The sequence below is a fragment of the Helicoverpa zea genome, chromosome 17, assembly GCF_022581195.2.
Source record: "Helicoverpa zea isolate HzStark_Cry1AcR chromosome 17, ilHelZeax1.1, whole genome shotgun sequence".
In the NCBI taxonomy this organism is placed as follows: Eukaryota; Metazoa; Arthropoda; class Insecta; order Lepidoptera; family Noctuidae; genus Helicoverpa; species Helicoverpa zea.
Window position 1 is genome coordinate 6,410,592 of NC_061468.1, and position 21,809 is coordinate 6,432,400.

The following is a 21,809-nucleotide window of genomic DNA, read 5'->3' on the forward strand; positions in this document are numbered from 1 at the left end:
ATACAATTCGAGCCGCGCAACCATACATACGCACATACATAGATATGTTTGCGACAAAAGCTTATTAAAAACCTCTTAAACAGCATCCCTCATATTTACAATGGCCTAAAGACTGTTTACACTAAACAACTATATTCAGAAAGGAATTGGGACATTGAGACACAATGTACACATGCTACATAACGTAGAAACACCGCCGTGTGTCACTCAAATTGACACACACTTGTAATGGAACGACACATGTCAACCATTTGGACGTCTGCGGTTAACTTTAAAATTCAGTCAACGCTTGAGCAATCCCTGAATGACGCTAAAAATGTCTGAAAGAATTATAATAATGGTGCTTCGAAGTTGACTTTAATTCATTTAATAATTCGTTAATGCAACCGAGGGCTGGTAGTTATACTAGCATGCAACATTAGCGATTTAAATGCAATTTTATCGAAGTGAACACTTTTAGTTTTCTTTATTTTATGTACAAATCACCCTGTAGAACAGTGGTGATGGTGTTACTGTAAAAGCTCGAACTACGGTCAGTCATAAGATTTTCCAGTAAAACCTAAGATTTACCAACTCCATAAAGTGAAATCTGCAAACCTTTCATGGTTTATTTAGAACTTTTTAGAACAAAAACAACATTTTTGTTCTAAAAACTGGTAAAACTTAGCATATCCGTACACTACATAGTATTCGAAAGGGTTTACTGGTAAGCTCTAACCGTCCGGGCTTATACAGTGACTATAAAATCCAGATATTTGTACTAACAACCAATCACAAATATGACCCACCTTGACGAAAAATCGAACTCCTACATTGATAGGCTGGTGTTTTACAGCCAGCATGTTCAGGATACTCTGCTGGGGCTTGATTCCGCTAAATTAATAATGTGACAACAATTGAATCTGTGTGGGTAACAATTGAATCTCAATAGCAGTTTTAACCTTATGGGGCATTCTACTACTTTTTGTTTCAGTAAAATTAGCAGGTTCAAGCCCCTGGTTTTAACCGCACGACTGTCCTATGCATTTGTCTGTTCGAAATTTAAATGACAGTGGGAACTTCTGATTGGTTGTCAGCACTCGGTGTGGGGGAATGTGGCGGGTACTACAAGCGGTCGAGGCGGAACTCGTGCTCGACGGCGGAGTCGGGCACGAGCGCGGTGGGGTCGTCCAGCAGGTTGAGGTCGTCGAGGTCCAGGCCCGCCCGCAGCTGCGCCTCCTCGCCGCCGAACATGCCCGCGTCCAGCTCGCCCGAGTAGTCTGCAATGAGGTAATGTTGTCTTGTAGTTATGTGAGAGAGTGTTTAAGAGAGTACATATACATTGTACATAAGAGAGTATATAGGGAGAGTACATAGATATAGTACATAAGAGAGTACAGGGAGAGTACATAGATATAGTACATAAGAGAGTATATAGGGAGAGTACATAGATATAGTACATAAGAGAGTATATAGGGAGAGTACATAGATATAGTACATAAGAGAGTATATAGGGAGAGTACATAGATATAGTACATAAGAGAGTATATAGGGAGAGTACATAGATATAGTACATAAGAGAGTATATAGGGAGAGTACATAGATATAGTACATAGGAGAGTATATAGGGAGAGTACATAGATATAGTACATAAGAGAGTATATAGGGAGAGTACATAGATATAGTACATAAGAGAGTATATAGGGAGAGTACACATGAGTGCATAGATATAGTACATAAGAGAGTATATAGGGAGAGTACATAGATATAGTATATAAGAGAGTATGTATATAGGGAGAGTACATAGATATAGTACATAAGAGAGTATAGGGAGAGTACATAGATATAGTACATAAGAGAGTATACAGGGAGAGTACATAGATATAGTACATAAGAGAGTATTCAGGGAGAGTACACATGAGTGCATAGATATAGTACATAAGAGAGTATATAGGGAGAGTACACATGAGTGCATAGATATAGTACATAAGAGAGTATATAGGGAGAGTACATAGATATAGTATATAAGAGAGTATACAGGGAGAGTACATAGATATAGTACATAAGAGAGTATACAGGGAGAGTACATAGATATAGTACATAAGAGAGTATATAGGGAGAGTACATAGATATAGTATATAAGAGTATGTATATAGGGAGAGTACAGGGAGAGTACATAGATATAGTACATAAGAGAGTATACAGGGAGAGTACATAGATATAGTACATAAGAGAGTATATAGGGAGAGTACATAGATATAGTATATAAGAGTATGTATATAGGGAGAGTACAGGGAGAGTACATAGATATAGTACATACGAGAGTATATAGGGAGAGTACATAGATATAGTATATAAGAGAGTATGTATATAGGGAGAGTACAGGGAGAGTACATAGATAAAGTACATAAGAGAGTATATAGGGAGAGTACATAGATATAGTACATAAGAGAGTATATAGGGAGAGTACAGGGAGAGTACATAGATATAGTACATAAGAGAGTATATAGGGAGAGTACATAGATATAGTACATAAGAGAGTATATAGGGAGAGTACACATGAGTGCATAGATATAGTACATAAGAGAGTATATAGGGAGAGTACATAGATATAGTATATAAGAGAGTATGTATATAGGGAGAGTACATAGATATAGTACATAAGAGAGTATAGGGAGAGTACATAGATATAGTACATAAGAGAGTATACAGGGAGAGTACATAGATATAGTACATAAGAGAGTATATAGGGAGAGTACACATGAGTGCATAGATATAGTACATAAGAGAGTATATAGGGAGAGTACATAGATATAGTATATAAGAGAGTATGTATATAGGGAGAGTACATAGATATAGTATATAAGAGAGTATGTATATAGGGAGAGTACATAGATATAGTACATAAGAGAGTATATAGGGAGAGTACATAGATATAGTATACAAGGTGTTGATTTGCATTTGTGCCATAGCTCAGGAGGAGGACATACAATACGTAAATAATCGATTGGAATTACAGTAGATGGGAAATAACTAATATGCACTGCTTTTTTTGTCATTGTAATGTCGTGGTATTTCCGAAGTAATCCAATTTTATGAATGAAATTTATGAGTGATCGTTGCGTATGCTTTGTGTTTGCGTTTGTGTGAGGGTGCAGCACGGTTTTAACGCCAGTAACATACGCGCCAAGTTTAAATAAGGCTAGATGACATTTACGGAATTCCGAAAAAAAATTAAAGAAAAAAAATTACGTACCAATTTTTTTATTGATTTGGGTCGAGAATCATTAGCATAATTACCTCCTTGAATATGGCACGGATGCAAATCAACAGCTTGTATAAGAGAGTATACAGGGAGAGTACATAGATATAGTACATAAGAGAGTATACAGGGAGAGTACATAGATATAGTACATAAGAGAGTATATAGGGAGAGTACATAGATATAGTACATAAGAGAGTATATAGGGAGAGTACATAGATATAGTATATAAGAGTATGTATATAGGGAGAGTACAGGGAGAGTACATAGATATAGTACATACGAGAGTATATAGGGAGAGTACATAGATATAGTATATAAGAGAGTATGTATATAGGGAGAGTACAGGGAGAGTACATAGATAAAGTACATAAGAGAGTATATAGGGAGAGTACATAGATATAGTACATAAGAGAGTATATAGGGAGAGTACATAGATATAGTACATAAGAGAGTATATAGGGAGAGTACAGGGAGAGTACATAGATATAGTACATAAGAGAGTATATAGGGAGAGTACATAGATATAGTACATAAGAGAGTATATAGGGAGAGTACATAGATATAGTACATAAGAGAGTATACAGGGAAAGTATATAGATATAGTACGTAAGAGGATAAATAGGGAGAGTACAGCGAGTGTACCTTGTAAGGCACTAGTACAGTTCAGCTACATCCGGTTAGACTGGAAGCCGACTCCAACATAGTTGGGAAAAAAAGCTCGGAGCATGATGATTAGCGAGTTCCTACATAGATATTTTACAAGGCAGCATGTAGGGGAGTATACAAGGGCAGTACAAAAAGGCAAGTAAGAGCATTAATATTATAAATGCGAAAGTAAGGGTGCTTACATAAAGAAACAGGTTGCCGGTACAGACAAACCTGTACGGGTAAGTTACAACCTGTTTCTTTATAAGTGAGTGAATAGGATTGTATGGAAATATTATACCTGCACTGATCGGTACCTACCCGTACAGGTTTGTCTGTACCGGCAACCTGTTTGTTTATGTAAGCACCCTAACTCTGTCTGTCTGTTACGCTTTCACGTCTAAACCACTGAACTGATTTTAATAAAATTTGGTACAGAGATAGAGTTGACCTTGAGAAAGAACATAGGATATTTATCACATAGGACCACCAACATAGGATTTTTATCCCGGACTTTTGAAGATTTCTCTTGGAAACGCGATATACGCCGAACTTGACGTGGGCGAAGACGCGGGCGGAAGCTAGTAAGGAATACAAAAGAAACGTGTCAATAGTAGTCACTGTAGTACAATCGCTACTGATCACGCGCACGGCGAAGCTTCCCGAAAGCCCTGGGGACAATACGGGCAACGGTAACTATAGCGTGGCCAGCTCGTTAGTGACACTAAGTAGATTCACGCAGGGACTTAGTTAGCGAGGGTGATTACAGGGCGAGCGGGATGGGGACAGCTGACAGGACTGTTCTCTGTAATCACTGCGTATTGACAATGAGCTGACCAGGCTGTAGCGCTCGCGCTCACTGGCGCAGGTATGAACCCGCGAGTACGGACTCGATGATACCGGCCTGGTGAGGCGAAATAAGGCTGACCACAAAAAGGGAAACGGCTATGGCGTGAGCTCTACGTTCCACCACGACGCGAGGTCATCGCAGCGCATGCTTGCCCTCTCGAAGCAGACTGGAAGACTCGGACTAGAGAAGGCTCATCTTTTCGTATTGAAACTCACGCTCTATGTCAAGCGTGCGAATAAAACTCAAAGAATAACTAACCTAATTCATCGGAATCTTGATATTAATAGACAGAGAGGCAAGTGGAGCATTTGGTATGAGATTTTAAAAGGTCTATGGTGAGTAGGTACCTGTGAGCACGATGTCGGGGATGGAGGCGGGCGTGGCGGGCGTGGGCGGCGCGGAGGGCGAGGCGAGCGGCTGCAGCGCCGCGAAGCCGCCGCCGCCCGCCACCGGGTCGCGCGCGTTGTGCCGCGCGCACCCCATGGAGCCGCTGCCGCTGCCGCAGCTCGTCGCCGTCGACTGAGGATTACAAAATAATTTAAATGAAGAGGATTTCGTTCGGCTAGACGCGAGCGGCTTATGATGACGAACGGCAGCGGCTTATGATGACGAACGGCAGACGTCATCATCGGCCGCGTACGCGCGCTCTTATGCATCCATGCTGTGACAAATAAAGACAGTTTCGTGCCTTTGTAACGAGCCGCCTCTCTCAAAAGACTGGCTTTAGCTTATTTCAGTGTGTGTCTGGAGATAACAGGTCTCTTCCCTGTACACCGTCTACGTAACACGCTAAAGTCAGCTAAAGCAGCGATGCTTCACCAATAGGCATAGCTTACGGCACTCGATACCGTGAAATCACAAGTATTTTGACATTGCTCATGCCTTCATGATAACTAACTCTTACACTACCGACGAAAGTAAAAAATCTACTAAAAAGCAATACAGACCTGGGGATATGATAACGACGAATTCGTCGTCTGCGGCGAGTGCGGTGACCCGTGGTTGAGATACGTCGTATTGTAGCTCGACACCGGATTGTCCAACTGTGGACACAAAACACATTAATATCACGCCTCACGCAAACACCTACAATCGGCAAGCGAGAGAAAACATAGAGAAAAAACGCAGCAAATTCTGAAAATAAAAACACATGACGTCACTAATACTACCGCAATAACAGATCCATGGTAACGTTAGGTACAATGTCTAATGAGGTTGTAATACTGAAGCGGTACAGCCACTGAACAACATTGGAAAATAAAACACTGACTGTATTACAAATAAGGATTGTCAAAATAAGAACTATTTAAAATTATATGAACTTACTAAATGTCACAAGCATAATGTTGATGATTTGTTTGATTAAGCTCAAAAATATATGTTAGCTGTTACTTTAGCATTGACGCAGTGTAACACGGTTTCATAGCCATAGCATTATACTTATGAATGTTATCGGCCGGACTAAAGAGTGCGATAATCATGCTCATGACAATAATACCAAAATGGTCTTTATTTCCGAATTAATACGATAAAAAAAGTTATGAATAGACCCAAAACTTTTACCAAGACTATCAAAATAAAATACCAGTCATAGACTAGGATTGTTTCTGACAATATTAACTACTTTTTATTACTTGCAAAAATTGTCGAGCATGCCTAAATTATACATCGTTACTCTTTGGAAAAAATATGCAAATCATAGGAAAATGTCTCAATAGTACTATAATACTCTTTGGTATCTATTTTTAAATGTTTTTCTAATATTATTTAAAGAATGAGAGGAATAGTACTATCGAAGATTTCGTCTAGAGAAAATAAACACGACCCCTTCGATTTATTTCGTCAAATAGATAGCAAAATGGACTTTAATGCTACAGCAATAAGAACAAATTTCTCAAATTAATGATTTATTCATTTATTTTCTCTAGAAGGGAAGTCGCGATAACAAAATGAAATGTGAACAGAGCTCCAGCTTATTGTAAATGCTAAACTCGTAAAGGTACGTGCGCTAATAATAATATCCGTGGAATTAAGTGTTACGACACGTAATAATAACTCAATATTGAATCAGCGACAAGCGTACGATTTCACCACTTCTCACATATTATCTATGCTCAACGCACTTTTTAAAAAGTCCAAGGAGGACAGCGTCTCCAAAAAGTTTTTGATACGTCGCAAAAAAGTGACAAATGCCACAAAAATTCACGCGATTTTTCGTTCAATTCACAATTGTGTAATGAGACGATTAATTTTTATAATATAAATATGTAATTAGCGATAAAATCGTCCACGAATCACGTTAAACATCACTATAAATGCGTGAGGGGGGAGTGTCGTACATTTTCCGCCACTTGTACGTGCGCGGTCCAGCCTGACTCCACGAGGCTCTGCACCAGCTGCGCCCAATCCTTGGCCAACATCCACCAATATTACACATATTACACACTAGCACACTTAACTTTAGTTACAGTCTGTCAAATATGTCGACCAAATCAAAAAAACCTGACTGAAAAACTTGTACTTATAAAAAAAAAAATGTGAATCGAACCAGTCTTTGAGTAATTGGCAAATATTCATACAAAAAAAACTGCCGACGAATCGAGAACCTCCTTTTTGGAAAGTCGGTTATAAATAAAATGTTTGTATCATGTTCTGTTATGAAGACTCTGAAATATGGGCTAAACTATGATAAAATTGACAAAGTAAATCAATATTTGACTGAACATCAAATGTTTGTTTAAAAATTAGCTGTTGGAAAAAGATTACTAATGGGATTTGATATCGTCATTTCAATTTCTGAGTTATTTCCCGAGCCTTTTCCCAACTAGGTTGGGGTCAGCTTCCAGTCTAACCGGATGCAGCTGAGTACCAGTGCAAGGAGTGACTGCCCCATCTGACCTCGTCAACCCTATTTCCCGGGCAACCCAATACCCTTTGTTAAGATACAATACCCGTTGTCAGACTTACTGGCTTCTGACCCCCCGAAACGATTGCCAAAGTTGTTCAATGAGAACTTTTGTTGATATTTAATTACCTACTCTTGATCTTTTCCGGTAGGTATCTCACATGGTGGGAATACCACTATCATTGAGTGTGAGTAAGACGTGTATGCCGAATTGACGTCAATACTATCAGAGCTTTACCTAACTGTTAATTTCAAATAGTAGACAATGAAGTTTTTCTTACTTTAAAAAAACATTCATGACGTAAATAAACCAGTTATCCTATATATGCGTCACTTTGCACATTTTAAATATCATTCTTATATGCCAATAGTAGTCAATATTTTGAAGATATATCATAATTTTAACTACCTTTTTGTTAAGTGGGAAATCCAGTTTTTATGTTTACGTCAATCAGCGAATATTAACATTTATAAACAAACACTGTTAGGCACTTAAATACCTGATTTGTGGGTACATATGTAAGTCACACATTATTGATATTTATATAGTGACGTATAAAGGTATATATCACACACATTAGCATTTGACAGACAGTAACTTTACTTGCTATTGTTATCACAGCAACGGGTCAAGTACATGAGACCAGCTTCTCAGAGCAATAAATATTTATGTATTTACTAGTGTGATAAAACCCGTCTCATATACCTGTTCATATTTAGGGTGGTACCTTAACCGATACAAAGTCATTATCAAATTTTAATTTGTTTCTAACTCGAAATAATATTGCTTGAATTTATGTATCGTTCATGTCGTAAAATAAAAATTGATAGGTAATTCTATAATAAAATTTTACGGCCGAATGTTGATAGAGTAGGCATATTTTACACCGGTTGAGTTACCTGCCCTAATTTGATCCATCTCAAATAGTCACCCTGTTTAGTTCAGTGTATTATTTTGGTATATAAGGTATATTCTCTATGTGCTGGCTTTAATTTGATGATTGATGAAGTGCAGCTTTATTATATTATGTGCGTTTAAATACTTTATTCCTTTCCAATGTGCCAAAATTATTAACTAGTCTTGATTCTTTTCTCCTTTAACTACTTTCAAATACATTTTTGATGATGAGAGTATATACCAGTGTCATTAAACATTGCATTTCAATTGATTATTCGTTTTTTTACTTACAATTCCTTGCTGTTCCATTGAAGCATAAGTATAAATAAATTAATGTTATTGTTATTTCAAATGTTACGTTAGTTACGTAACGAACGTTGTAGCCGGTTTCCTATCAATTAGGCATGTTATTTATTTATAAACATTGGTGTCCGTGTAATTTAAAGTTTTCAATCGACTAAATTGCGAACGACGCGTTTCTAAGATGCCATTTATTTTAAGATATTAGTATTTTAACATAATGTCATTTAAAAGAATTATTGATTGACACTTTTATGGCCATTAAAACAACAAGTGATTTTGCCCGTCAATGAAAAATATTTTTTCATAATAGGTACCTACTAAAAAAGTTTGGAATATTTTATGGTTCGAAATTGTTTAATAAGATTTAATAAGTAACAGCATTTTATTTAAATCTTATATTCGCCCGCTAGTAATTGTATGACCTCAAAATCAATATTTTTACAAATAAATTAAATCAAACAAGGAAGAGGAATGTATTATTTAATTGTATGCCAGTTCCTTTGTACTTCTAATGATAGTTACGGTCAAGGCCGTCCGAGCCGTACCTCATGTCACGCATACATTTATAATGGAATTACAAATGGCCAGCACTAAATGATAGTCTTATTTATAACTTAGTTAACTGTTCAAGATTGTCCTTGAACATAAATATTTCAACGTCACGTGGACGGAAACCAGTTTGATTTGCGTTCAATGAATTATGAGTGTGTAAGTTTTGGCGTTTGACTTACCATTGTGATTTGCTCGAAAGGTTGTAGTAACGCTTGATGTAAATTATTGTAGTCTGTTTGCGGTGACTCCACCGGACTCCCTGGACTGTGCACCATCTGAAATTGGAACAAAATCATTAATTTTCGAGCTTTAATTAATGCTGTCGAAAACAGATTTATTTGCTACCAGAATTCAGTTGACATTAATTACAATAGTCTGGGAATGGAAACATTAAAAACTTGCAAATGTCTTTACAAGCAATTCACAGTTCATTGACCTCTAAACAGCGAACCTGTCTGTAGAGCAATAAGAATTTCTAGCATTGATTTTCATAAATGCTCTATTTAAATATTAAGCTATTGAATAAAATATGACTTATCGATATTATAGGCTATAATATTTTTTTATTACCGTTGGTGAAGGTATGTTAATATTCGACGTTGACGAATATTGTGAGGGCGGACTACAATGCGTCTGGTAGCCGGAGGGTATCCACCCGTGGTCCAGAGGCGACATATTCTGAAACCAGCCGAAAGAAACACGTTACACGGGAACATACCATCTTGTGAAGGTAGAAAACAGTGTGACGAGGATTCTGAATTAGTAGTTAAAAGCGAAATTTACAAAATGCTTTCTTTAGTTAGAAGTGTAGGGCATTGGCAGCTTGGTATCTGATTGCTATCTATTTATTACTATTCGATATTTTTTTTGCATAAATATGTGTAGGAACTAGGACAAATAAGAAGTCTAGGCGACTTTTATCAGGCCAGCAACTATCTTGGAACCACTGTAAATTCAAATAACTGTTGTACATTCTATGAATGCCACAACTTTCCACATTGTCCAGATATGGAGTTGATCGAGTTCAATGTCCTGTCTGAAATGTAATTCATTCAAATATATTGATACCAACCGCCCACCTCTACTAATTTGCAATAATTAATTTGTAAATAAGACAGCATCACACTGCTTTTAGCCAGAAGCCAATTTGTACATGCATGTTAAGATCGAATTAATTATTAAAGCTAATTAAAAATAATCATGAAGTGAACCGTTATGTAGATTCCTCGAAATGGCAAAAATGATCATCCTGTTTATGTGGTTGATTCTTCAAATAATAATATCTCATACAAACCATAAAACCAAATGGTTTTCCGCTTTCGTAAATTCAAAGAAAGAACCACATTTTTTGCAGACATATAAATTAGATAATAATTTTAATAAACTGGTTGAAAATATATACAAGTAATCATGCCAATTGATAGTTATATTCAAAATTTAGTATTGCAAGCTTATGTAAAATATTGTAGCTCGTGTTAATATAATTGTTTACGATGAGTAATGCTCCAATGTTAGTTAATCCACATGTCATAATTTAATCGTAATTTATGCAGTTATTCATCACAACTGCGTAAAAACCGTTAGAGAATGAACAAGAGGTTTTTTAGGATTATGACATGCACTTAAAATAATTTATGTTGGATACAACTGAAGTAGTAAAAGCAAATAATAATAATAAATAAACAGTCGTCACTCATTAGTTACACATGTCTCATAATGACTCTGGGCAACCAAGTTTATATGTGCTTTCTGTCATTATTTTTATTGGACATTGGCAATTACTGTCGCAATTGAATTTGAATATATTCGTCCAATGTGTTTTAATATTGCAATTTCTGATTTCTTTACAGCGGACTAGAGAAATATTGAAATTCAAATACGCAAAAGCGTTTTTTTTTTTGCCGATCTGGTGAATTTTGGTGAATCACTCATGCGCATGATAGTCGCGTTGAGTGATAGTGAAGTTAGGATTGAAGAATATTTTAAACATTTTCAGAAAACTAGTTTACCCATATTTTTTTTCTACTCAAGTTAATTAAAGTCGACAGTTGTTCAGTTGCTCATTCAATAAATAAGTACTCTTATGAGTGACCTCATGTCAGCTGAATAACCCATGCCATGAGTGACGACTTTTATTTGTATGAATATTTATTTATAATTAATAATTGTGCTATTCATGTCTTAGAACGCAAATGCCACGAGAACGTGACATCAATAAACATATAAAGTCATAAAATTTCTCATATTGAAATTAAGTCACCAATAAATAATAGTGTTTTGACGAATTTAAAATTATATTACGAAAAATATATTTGTTACAATATCGATAAAGGATACGAAGGTGTCGTTAAGTGCGGAGGTGCTGAAATAAGCAATATATTGCTTCGAAATGTTATTAGTGAACATGGTTAGCTGAAAACAAGTTAGTAACGTCGACTCATGCACGAAGCACCAATGTGATGAATGAAAAAGACGAAATATAGAATGAATGTCAAAGACATAGATATGTAGGATATTAGCGAGACCCAGCTCTGTTATAGATAATTATCAAAAATATCGCCACCAACAACAGACAGCGTTTCAAAGCATTCAAGCGACCGCCTGTAAAGAATGAGCGGGAGTAAAATTTTAAGAGGAGGTTAAAAAAGAAAACGAACCTTATTATGATGAAGATAATTATTTGTGTTTGGTACAGATAAGTGATTCTGAAATAAACAAAAAATGATTTGTGTAGAAAGCAAATAAACACAAACATAACAAAAACAACAAAAATGTTAAAGTTGGTATCGAAGTGAGTGCTCACGTGAGGCACAATGTTAACGTTCTCCAAGCCGGTGTTAGCGCTGTACACTGTACTACAACTAGTTCGTTACACATGATTCACTCGCTGTCAGATTATTCATTAACCAGCTATCTACATTATGCATCGCTGCTGAGGGAACTGCACGCCATTTTTGATAGACAATAATGTTTTGTCAGAGCAACGCGTGAATTCTTGCATAGTAATGTCCGATCAATCGATACTGAAATAGTTTTTTAATGCAAGACAGATTTGGTTGGTAATGTAAATTGATTATTGTGTGATTTCCGCGGCGTCCAAGATTGTGAGTCATACGCGTGTGCGTAGCTATCAGAGATTGGGTATTCGATACAAAATACAATGGCGACTAAAGTTCACGCGATTTTCTTCTAGTAATAATATTAGTAGACACATAAAAACAATTTGGCAGTTCGTTTATCTTCAAATTAATGTAAATAAACCGTTTAAATGTAAAATCTATAAAAAACAAGCATCTATTAATCCAAAATCTAGCGATATGATTTCTATTCTTATTTTAATCATTTATACATTTCGACACCTGTGGAAAGAAACTCCTGGAGTACATCATAAAATAACTTTGTCCCTCCATAGTCGTCTACTAAGTCAAAATGTACTAAGAAAACAAATACTGCGCGCGCGCAAACATCAATGCTGTCTTCAGAGGGGAAAAGTTATTTGATGTAAGCTGTAAACTTTCACTTTAACAACATTTGTGTGAACTTCTAAAATGAAAGTTTGACACAAAACTCTTTCACGGAAAACTACTGCTCGGATTTTGATGAAAAATTGGGGTATTTTTTCAACCGGGTGAGGGCAGTCCGAAGAAACTTCAAACTCCTCGAGACGCAAGTGCAACATCTAGCAGATCAATACAAAGTTTCCGTTGGCCATGCGACACAGACCTGTGCGTCATACATCTGCGGCAATGTGTCGTGGTGTTGCTGATGCAGAGGCACTGTGGCCCCGACGGGGGAGCCGGACGCCGGCGACAGGCCGCCGGTCGCCGGCGACACGCTGCCGCCGCCCGGCGACACCGCGCCCGGCGAGGTCGGCGACTGCAACCACGCAACCTCATGCGATCTCCGTGCCGTGGCAAGTACGTGGTCAAAGGAATTCGCAATTGGAACGGATCATTTTAGCAAGACCCGCTTAACATATTTTTTTTGTTTCAATTTTTCATTAAGTAAATATTTATTTTTCTATTTAATTGCTTTTTTGCTGCACGTCATTATTTATTTGACATAACTCGCTTCAGGTGCGAATTCCTTAGGTATTGCTGTCGTGTACCTACGGTCCTAATGGAGTCCTATAGCCATACTTGCTTCCGACGCATTATTGATCTATCTAAATGTCATTATCACGGCAGAATCCGAAATAGAATTTAGTCCAATCCAATTACTTCTCTCCATTCAGCGATTATTTATTTCTCTCGACAGTAATTAGGTTCTTAATCGCACGTGTATTGCATTGAGTGTCAGTTCAACTTGAACCTATTAGTAGTATCACGCGAGTGTGGCGTGCGAAACACGTGAGATGCAGTTCTTATCAGTTCGGTCGGCTGAGCGGGACGGATTGGCGATCAGTTAACACAGATACACAGCCACCGAGTCAGCTGTTCAGTTGTGTAAATAAGAACTACGACTTGACCGCCTTTTAGGTTAGTATTGCCAGATATAACTTAAAGACCATATATTTTTTATGTCACAAAAAGTAAGAGTAAATGTTGTGACGCCATTGTAAAACTAATTCGGAAGATGTCCCTTGACTTTTAACTCCCAATTTTCTTGGTAAACACCTTAAAATGGCAACACCATATCAAAACTCCCGAACAGCCTACTCAGTAACTCTATGCAATCGGTTGAAACACTACACGTTGTTCAGTTAACACAGACAGACGAATCACAGAGCAGTATGAAATGAGATTCGATGGTGGGGGGGGTGTTTCGGTACGTACGTATCTGGGCTGGTAGTCGGGCGAGGCGCGGTGCGCGGGGTGGGCGTGCGGCGCGTGCTGTGAGTGCGGCGCGTAGTGCGGCGGCGGGAAGTGCACCGACGTCAGGTCGGGCAGCGACCCGCCCGGCACGGCCATCTCACCCCCCAGGCCCCCGCCGCCCTCCCCGCCCGCGTATACGCTGTCGAAACAGTCATACGTGCTAAACAGAAAACGCATTAATAGTATACTACATTGAAATAAATTGAAAGCACAAAAAATTAGACCCTAAAAAAATACACCACCTTTAATTCTCCTCAAATTTTACAACAGTCAACACAGAATAAAGTTCTTGATAACATTTGTTTCTTATAAAATTTTCCATACATGATAATATAGGTATTAGGTTAAAAATAAATGTTTTGTAATTCTGCCATTTAGGTTTCGTTGTAGGCACTAATTTGAGATTCGGTCAGTTCCAACGAAAGATGATGAGAATGAGTCATAACAATAAATGTAATTATTCAACTACTTAACTCAGCATACCATTTATGCAATTGCCATTCATGTTTCAAGCTTAGGGATAAAATATGAAGATGTTTTTTCCGTGATCAATAATATAACGTAATAGCATACTCACTTATTATTGTTAGGTATTCTGGGTATTTCACATGACGATCTTGGTCGATTTGCTGGGTTCATTGGCGCTAACACATCTAAGTGGATGTCACCTGAAATAAATTACGAAATTATTAGATTGTAAGTCGTGAATTTTGTGGAAGCTTATTCCAAACTAAAGCCTGGAATATGAAGTCCCAACTGAATATCTATCATTGGCATGTATGTTATGTATCAGTTCGTTTCCAAGAGGGATGTAAGTTCTAGTTTGTCTAAACCTCTTAGAAATCTATGTGAAGGCGTTCATGTAGGCAAAAAGAGGATCGTTTCAGTTTTACAGCCAGACCCAAGATAAACTATAAAAAATCCTTTTTGAAGCCATTATAGTCAAGATTTGCCGATCGTACCGTAGGGAGCAAAATGGCCGATAGGTCATGTCGCCCAAACTGCCCATGATAACAATGCCCAGTTCTTTTAAACAAGAAACAACACCGTTTGCTTACGGATATTAAAATTTGTCCTCTATCCTATAAAGTTGAGGTCAAAAATCTACCATGAGTAAGGAAATCTTTCTTTTTCTTTATAGGAACCAGCCCATGCTACTACCGAGTCTACTCACCTCTTCTGTGATGGTTCTGGTGAGGATGTAGATGTGGGTGCGCGTGCGAGTGCATGGTCCGGTGCGGCGACAGCGGCTGAGCCGTCGTCTGTTGTTCCACGCCGCACGACTGGTGCAACGCCGAGTCTGAGTTCGTCCGCCGCCAGTTACTGTCCGGCGGCGGACTGTGAACCAAACGAAACTACTGTTAAAAATTGACTATCATAATCAGTTCCTTGGGAATATATGGGAAATCCAGGGTGTTCTGTACTAGGGTGGATCGGAGAATAATACACTTTTATTGACTTCTTCTTGAGGTCTTTGTGCTCTAGAAACGAGGAAACTTTCTGGAAAATTCCCGCAGCCATTCAAACAATTAAAAAAATGTTTTTGCTTGAGCTGTTTCCAAGTATGATGGAAGCAGCTTCCAGTCTAATAGACAGATTTAGAGGAGTCTTATGATTTTTACATGAAACATACCTATTGGACGACTAAAATCTGTCTACCGTAGACACGATACTCCTTGGTTAGACTTTCTACCAATCTAGAAGCTGTCAAAAAGACAAATGGCAGCCGATACCAACAAACTATTCATGTATAAAAAGTGCTTAATCATTTAAAGAAACAAAAAAAAATAGGCGTTTATAATTAGTTATCATGACAGGCCTGAAGTTAAGTCCACCTTTCACCACTTCCTCATTTGTTCAAGTAGACCAGTTTACTTAATACATACTAATCACTAGATTTAATGCTTGAGTAGTACACAAGTATTACGTTCTTTTTGTACTTAAAGGGACAGAAAGATGTTTAATTATTTTGTATTTTGACATAAAAAATTAAATTATAAATTAAAAAAACCCCCGATTCAAAAAAAGCACGCAATTATTATGACAAAAGGTTAAAAACGCTAAACCCTAAAAAAGTAAAAAATAACTTTTAACACTACGTAAGTACCAACTAAAGCATGTCAGACTAAACTAAATTTTGTCGTGTCGGGGGTCCGCTCTAATTTATTAGCTTAACGTTAGAAGTAATTATATACATACTACTACATTATATATACTTCTTATAATTTTTTATATAATTTTGTATAGATACGTGTTTTTTTATAAGAATGTTGTAATTAAGTAGGTATCATTTGATTAATGTAGTATTTTTAAAGGTAAAAAGCGGTCCCCCTACACGTCAAAATTTAGTTTAGTCTGACATGCTTTAGTTGGTACTTACGTAGTGTTAAAAGTTATTTTTTGCTTTTTATAGGGTTTAGCGTTTTTAACCTTTTGTCATAATAATTGCGTGCTTTTTTTGGGTCGGGTTTTTTTTTTTATTCATTATTTAATTTTATTTTATGCTTTTTGAAGGAGCTCCTTAATTTTTCCTTCTTTCATTTAATTTCTTTTATTTTAAGATGTGGTCGCTATATGCGATCTCGGCCAAAGGAAGCTGTTTAAAAATCCTCATTACAAACTGGCTCTGGGAGAATTGCACAGATTGAGAAACAATAAAGATTAACCTTTGGTCATTTTAGACTTTCAGCAAAAATACATATAAATCGGTTTATCCGTTTCATTCCGGCATTCCAGGATTTCATCCGCCACATCCTATTTCCAGCATCAGGTTCTAGTCAATTAGAAAAATGAAGAGAGCTAGTCAAGACAAATTCAACGAGCCCAAACTCGATGGGTTTACTAAAAGGCAGTTCAGGGTTACGTCTCCTATCTTCGTGTCCTAACAGCAGACCAGCTCAGTGGTTCCAGAAGACATTAGTGTTTCAAATTTCTGATCCCACATATGCTTGCAAGTAAACTGCGCGTGTAACATTCCTATCACACCTAACAAACGAGCTGATGACCTTGAAGACCTGAACCGATTTCCACCAAACATAGCTAAGAACACTCCCGAATGACATTCCTTTCAAACAAAAAAAACCGCATTGATCATCGCATAGATCATCCGTTTGGGAGCTACGATGCCACATATACACACACACACACACACACACACACACACACACACACACACACACACACACACACACACACAGACACGTCAAACTTATAACACCCCGTCGTTTTTGCGTCGGGGGTTAAAAAAGAGTTAAGCAATTCATGAAGGACTGGAAGGTTCTAAGGTTTTAATAGATTGGCGAGTTGTAGGAAGTTTCCCGCCAAGAATGAAGAAAGTAAGGGTGATTTTGTATAACTGGATGAACTTCCTAAAAATTATAAATATGAATAATTTGCTAAGCCTAACGGTTTTTGGTTAGGAGTGAATCTGAGGAGGATTAAAAGTTGCCAGGATGCCTTCTTTTTATTTAATCCTTTCTTTTCCCGTCTCCTAAGTTTTTATTCCTTTTGCAAAATGCACAAAACCGCATTTATGAATGTTCTTTTAGCGTACGATTTCCTCATTCGACATAAGAACGTAGCCTGCGGGTTTTTCTTTTATAATAAACAGGTGTCAAGAATTGCCCGTTTGCATTGCAGTCGGGAAATATACGACATACCCAGATCGCATCGGTGGTATGATAAAGAACATTTATAAGCTTTGCAAGTTAAAAAGTACTTGAATTACAAATCGTCATGAAAAAAAATGTTGTTTCTAAATTCGTCTAACAATATCCTTTACGCAAACATTATTACGCATTTTAATCGAATTGAAATTTAAAGTTTTGACGTCATATTTAAAACATCGCAAAAACACGACACGTTTAACTTCAAGAGATAAGCAGGAAAATGGTAACTTAAGTAATCGATTAACAGAGTATCGATTACTCATACGGTTTTTTTCGTCCACGATGTCGATGTTAGTATGCATATTATATTCTTTAAAAATGTTAATGCAGTTTTAGCAAAGCTCTCAGACGGTAAACTCGCCTTAAAACTGAGATCATGATAAGCTAGTCTGCAGAATAAATTAAATTCATACACGTTCTATAATTTATACGCCAATCTAAAGCGCTTCGTAGAAAGGCAAAACCTGAATCGTTTTATTGCTATTTTTCGAGGTAATATTTATGTTTTAAATAAAATAAGCTCAACGCTAAGTGAACTGAAAACAGATTTACGTCAAAGAATTTAATATTTTTATTTCCTATAGGTATGTAAATATTATAAGTTGTGTACTCATACATAGTACATATGTAGTTGTTTAGCAATGTTTCCTCAGTGTTTGTTGACACGTTCTATAAAACAATTATTATTATTATTAAATATGAATGAGCTTCTTAGAACGACTTACAATGAAACTTGAATTAACATGACATGAAAATGACTCATAAAATATTTTACCTCATGAACTTAGTAATTAAATATTATCAACACGTTTCTAGTTTTAAATTGGAATTAATTGTGCGTCCGGCGGCTTCTTGCGACTTGGTATTTTAGATAATAATTCAACATGACTACCATGATTAGAGGAGTGACGTAAGGAGTATAGTTAGTGACTGATTTAATTATCGTAACCTCGAGGGCTATATAGTGCACGTTATGTTGATTCAATTATAACTTAAATATATTTTTTTATTGTTTGTTCAATGTTTACCGAGATACGTAGTTGAGACAAAAGAACATTACAGTGTCGAAAACAATAAATTAACCAGTTTTTTTTTCGTATTATTAGTTACGAAGAAACCGGCTGTGTGCGTGTAGATTTGTGCTAGGTACATAATTATTATTTAACATAAAGCTACGTCATGAAATTCTGTCAGAATATTATAATAATAATGGCAGACAGAAATGGTTAGTGTTGTGTAGGTATATTAGATCATCAGTATCAGATATTAAGTTACCTCAAGTATACAGTGCTGCCATAGGGGCTCGTATCGTGCCTCCGGTCTGCCGGGCGGCGCATGGGCCCGACCGACGAGGAGGCACGGCCGCGCTGCCCGGCCGGCGAGCGTGACGGCGATGTGCCGCCGCTCCGGCCCCCGGCCATAGCATACTGGTTCGATAGCGGTAATTCTTCCGGCTACAACAAAAAACGCACACATCTCAACAACAAGTACATAAATACAAACAAAAACGTCAATGTTGTAAAAAAGGACTAAAAACTAAAGAATTATTGCTGACATTTCCCTTCAAATTGCAGCCTTGAAACACCGGTAAATAAAGGGTTCCCCTGCATTTACGCCAACGCCACAATTCCGGTTCGGCTAGTTTGGCGGGAAACGCCAACAAGCATGAATGACGCTCAGATATCTACACTATTTTTCCTGTACATTTAATTATTTTACCCAATAGATGTTACTGTGATTGACGCAAATAAGGTATTGGATTTTACAAAATATGCATTATAGGTATATGCATTTGCCTTAAAAACGATTTTACAAAAAGTGTGCAAAAAGATGTACGAAAATTTTAGCACTTCATATTTTATTTTTACTTAGATAAACTACTTGAATTAGTTTGTCTGTACATATTTTTGCACATATTACTATCACTATCAATAAACATTACATTAAAAGAAACAAATCTATTGTTTTGTTCTAACAGGTGGCATAGCAGGGCCAATACAATCAGAACACTACTTCTATAAGTGCAGGGAATATGAACATGAAATATTACAAATGCAACATGCCATCTGACAGGAGATTTTCCATACTTATTGCCATTTAACAATCATACTAACTAAAAAAAAAATCTCTATAAAATCAAATTTTGAAGCCGCAATATACAGGAAGCAAAATAATAATTCTTTGTTTTTTTTTTTAAGTTAATAATAGAACACCACACAGTAATAAATTATAAGACATTCATAGATAAATCTGTTTGTAGTGTGTGAGTGAACAGATGACGGAGTTAACATTGGTGAACAAGAAAGATTATTAGAACACATGTTATAATGTAAATATGAATTCGACACAGTTTTCAGTTAACAAGAATTACTACATACTTTGTTTATTATTACAGGCATTTGATTCTATTTAACAATATTCAAGTAAGTTTTTACAAGGTGACAATGCAATTAGAAGCCTCAATGATTGTTTATTTTAATACTTTTGTGGTCTATTTTGTTCATAGGCTTTGACAAATAAAAACTGCATGGGAACTAAAGAGAATACATAAAATAAAAGAAGTTTTGAAAAGAATTACAAATTCAGCCAGCTACAACTGCACCACTACCGGAAAAAAAATATAGGAATAGCAAATTCTACCATAAATCATATGTTCAATCAAATCTTGCAGGTAATTACCCTGATTAGTCATGACAATATTAAAAAAGTATTTTATTGATTATATAATTTAAAAAGAATCACATAGCATTTGTCAAGGTATTGACTACATGCAAGATCATAATACTGGTAGATTTACGCTATTAAGGGATTTTAATGATCAGATTCCAAAACAAAGGAACCTTAATAGTTTCCTGCTCATTGGTGCTAGCTTGTGGTGCAGCCACATTTGGCAGGGAGCCACTGCGGAACGTGCCCAAGCCTTGCTGTGCGGGCCGGAGTGAAGTCTCAACATTATCATTAGGCTCGGGGGGCGGTTTCACTCTTGCTACCTTACTTGAATTAACCTGCAATCATGATGCCTGAACATCTCTTGACTGTACTCTCATACTTTACATTACTATGTTTATTGAAAATTATCAAACAAATATCCATAACAGACTGAATGAATCAAAATTTAATTAAAATTATGTACCAATTAATTTAAATCAGTTATTATCACAAAACATGTTGTTAGTATATCTAGACTCACAATATGTCTGACTCTAGAAGTCTAGAACTCAACACAAAATTATCTTCACTGGCAAGTTACTATTGTTATCAGTTATGACTGAGGAATATAACTTTATATTTCTACAGTTTCATTAGGAGATGTTACACTCATAATATTCTAACTAGCTATTGTGTATGATACCAAATAGACTTACAATTCATTTTGACAATGACAATAATTGTAACTATACACAGAGAACCGAGTGGTATTTTGCTATCGAGTTTAATAAAAAATATGTTCACTTTGTTGTTTAGGCGCAATAAGTATAATGTAATGGATTATTGTTTACGTCGGCGGGCACATTTGACGGCCAGGAAGCGACTGCCTGAGTAAATAGGCGACATACCCTTTGGGTTGCGTCGGAAACTTCGCGCATAATCTGTTCAAAAGCAGCTGTTTCCTCTGCTTGTTTTTGATGGTGGAGGGCAATTTTTTCACTAAATTTTCTTGGATTCGCCATGATGGCCAGTAAACATTTATTTTTCTCGTTTTTACATCACAATTTTTAGCGTTCAAAGATCCAAAACGCGCTTGACTGTCAGCCACAGACTGGTGTTGCCATTTTAGAAAAAAAATAGTCATGTCATCATTCGTGCGAAAAGAATTGTATATTTTACATTTAGTCGATTTATTTTATTAAAATTATTCAACTTTCTACTTTATTGCAATATTTTTTTTGGATTAAATATATTTTATTTCAGTAAAATTTCCAGTTTAAG

The 21,809-nt window shown here is 36.6% G+C and overlaps 1 protein-coding gene across 5 annotated transcripts; it reads right to left on the reverse strand.

The window, feature by feature from the left end:
* Positions 1 to 509: 509 nt before the first annotated feature.
* LOC124638063 (CREB-regulated transcription coactivator 2-like) lies at positions 510 to 21,634 on the reverse strand. Of its 5 annotated transcripts, none has more exons than XM_047174873.1 (12): positions 21,437 to 21,634; positions 19,155 to 19,333; positions 15,386 to 15,549; positions 14,789 to 14,879; positions 14,173 to 14,350; positions 13,121 to 13,273; positions 12,055 to 12,102; positions 9,968 to 10,075; positions 9,577 to 9,672; positions 5,687 to 5,782; positions 5,087 to 5,258; positions 510 to 1,259 (listed from the first exon to the last, which is right to left on the reverse strand). In XM_047174873.1, exons 1-12 carry the CDS (start codon positions 21,548 to 21,550, stop codon positions 1,105 to 1,107), a joined length of 1,554 nt encoding a protein of 517 aa, XP_047030829.1. In that variant the 5' UTR covers positions 21,551 to 21,634; the 3' UTR covers positions 510 to 1,104. The 5 variants fall into 5 exon arrangements, with proteins under 5 accessions (XP_047030829.1, XP_047030828.1, XP_047030831.1 ...); XM_047174872.1 differs by having other exon boundaries at positions 14,173 to 14,371; XM_047174875.1 differs by lacking the exon at positions 13,121 to 13,273 and having other exon boundaries at positions 14,173 to 14,371.
* Positions 21,635 to 21,809: the final 175 nt, after the last annotated feature.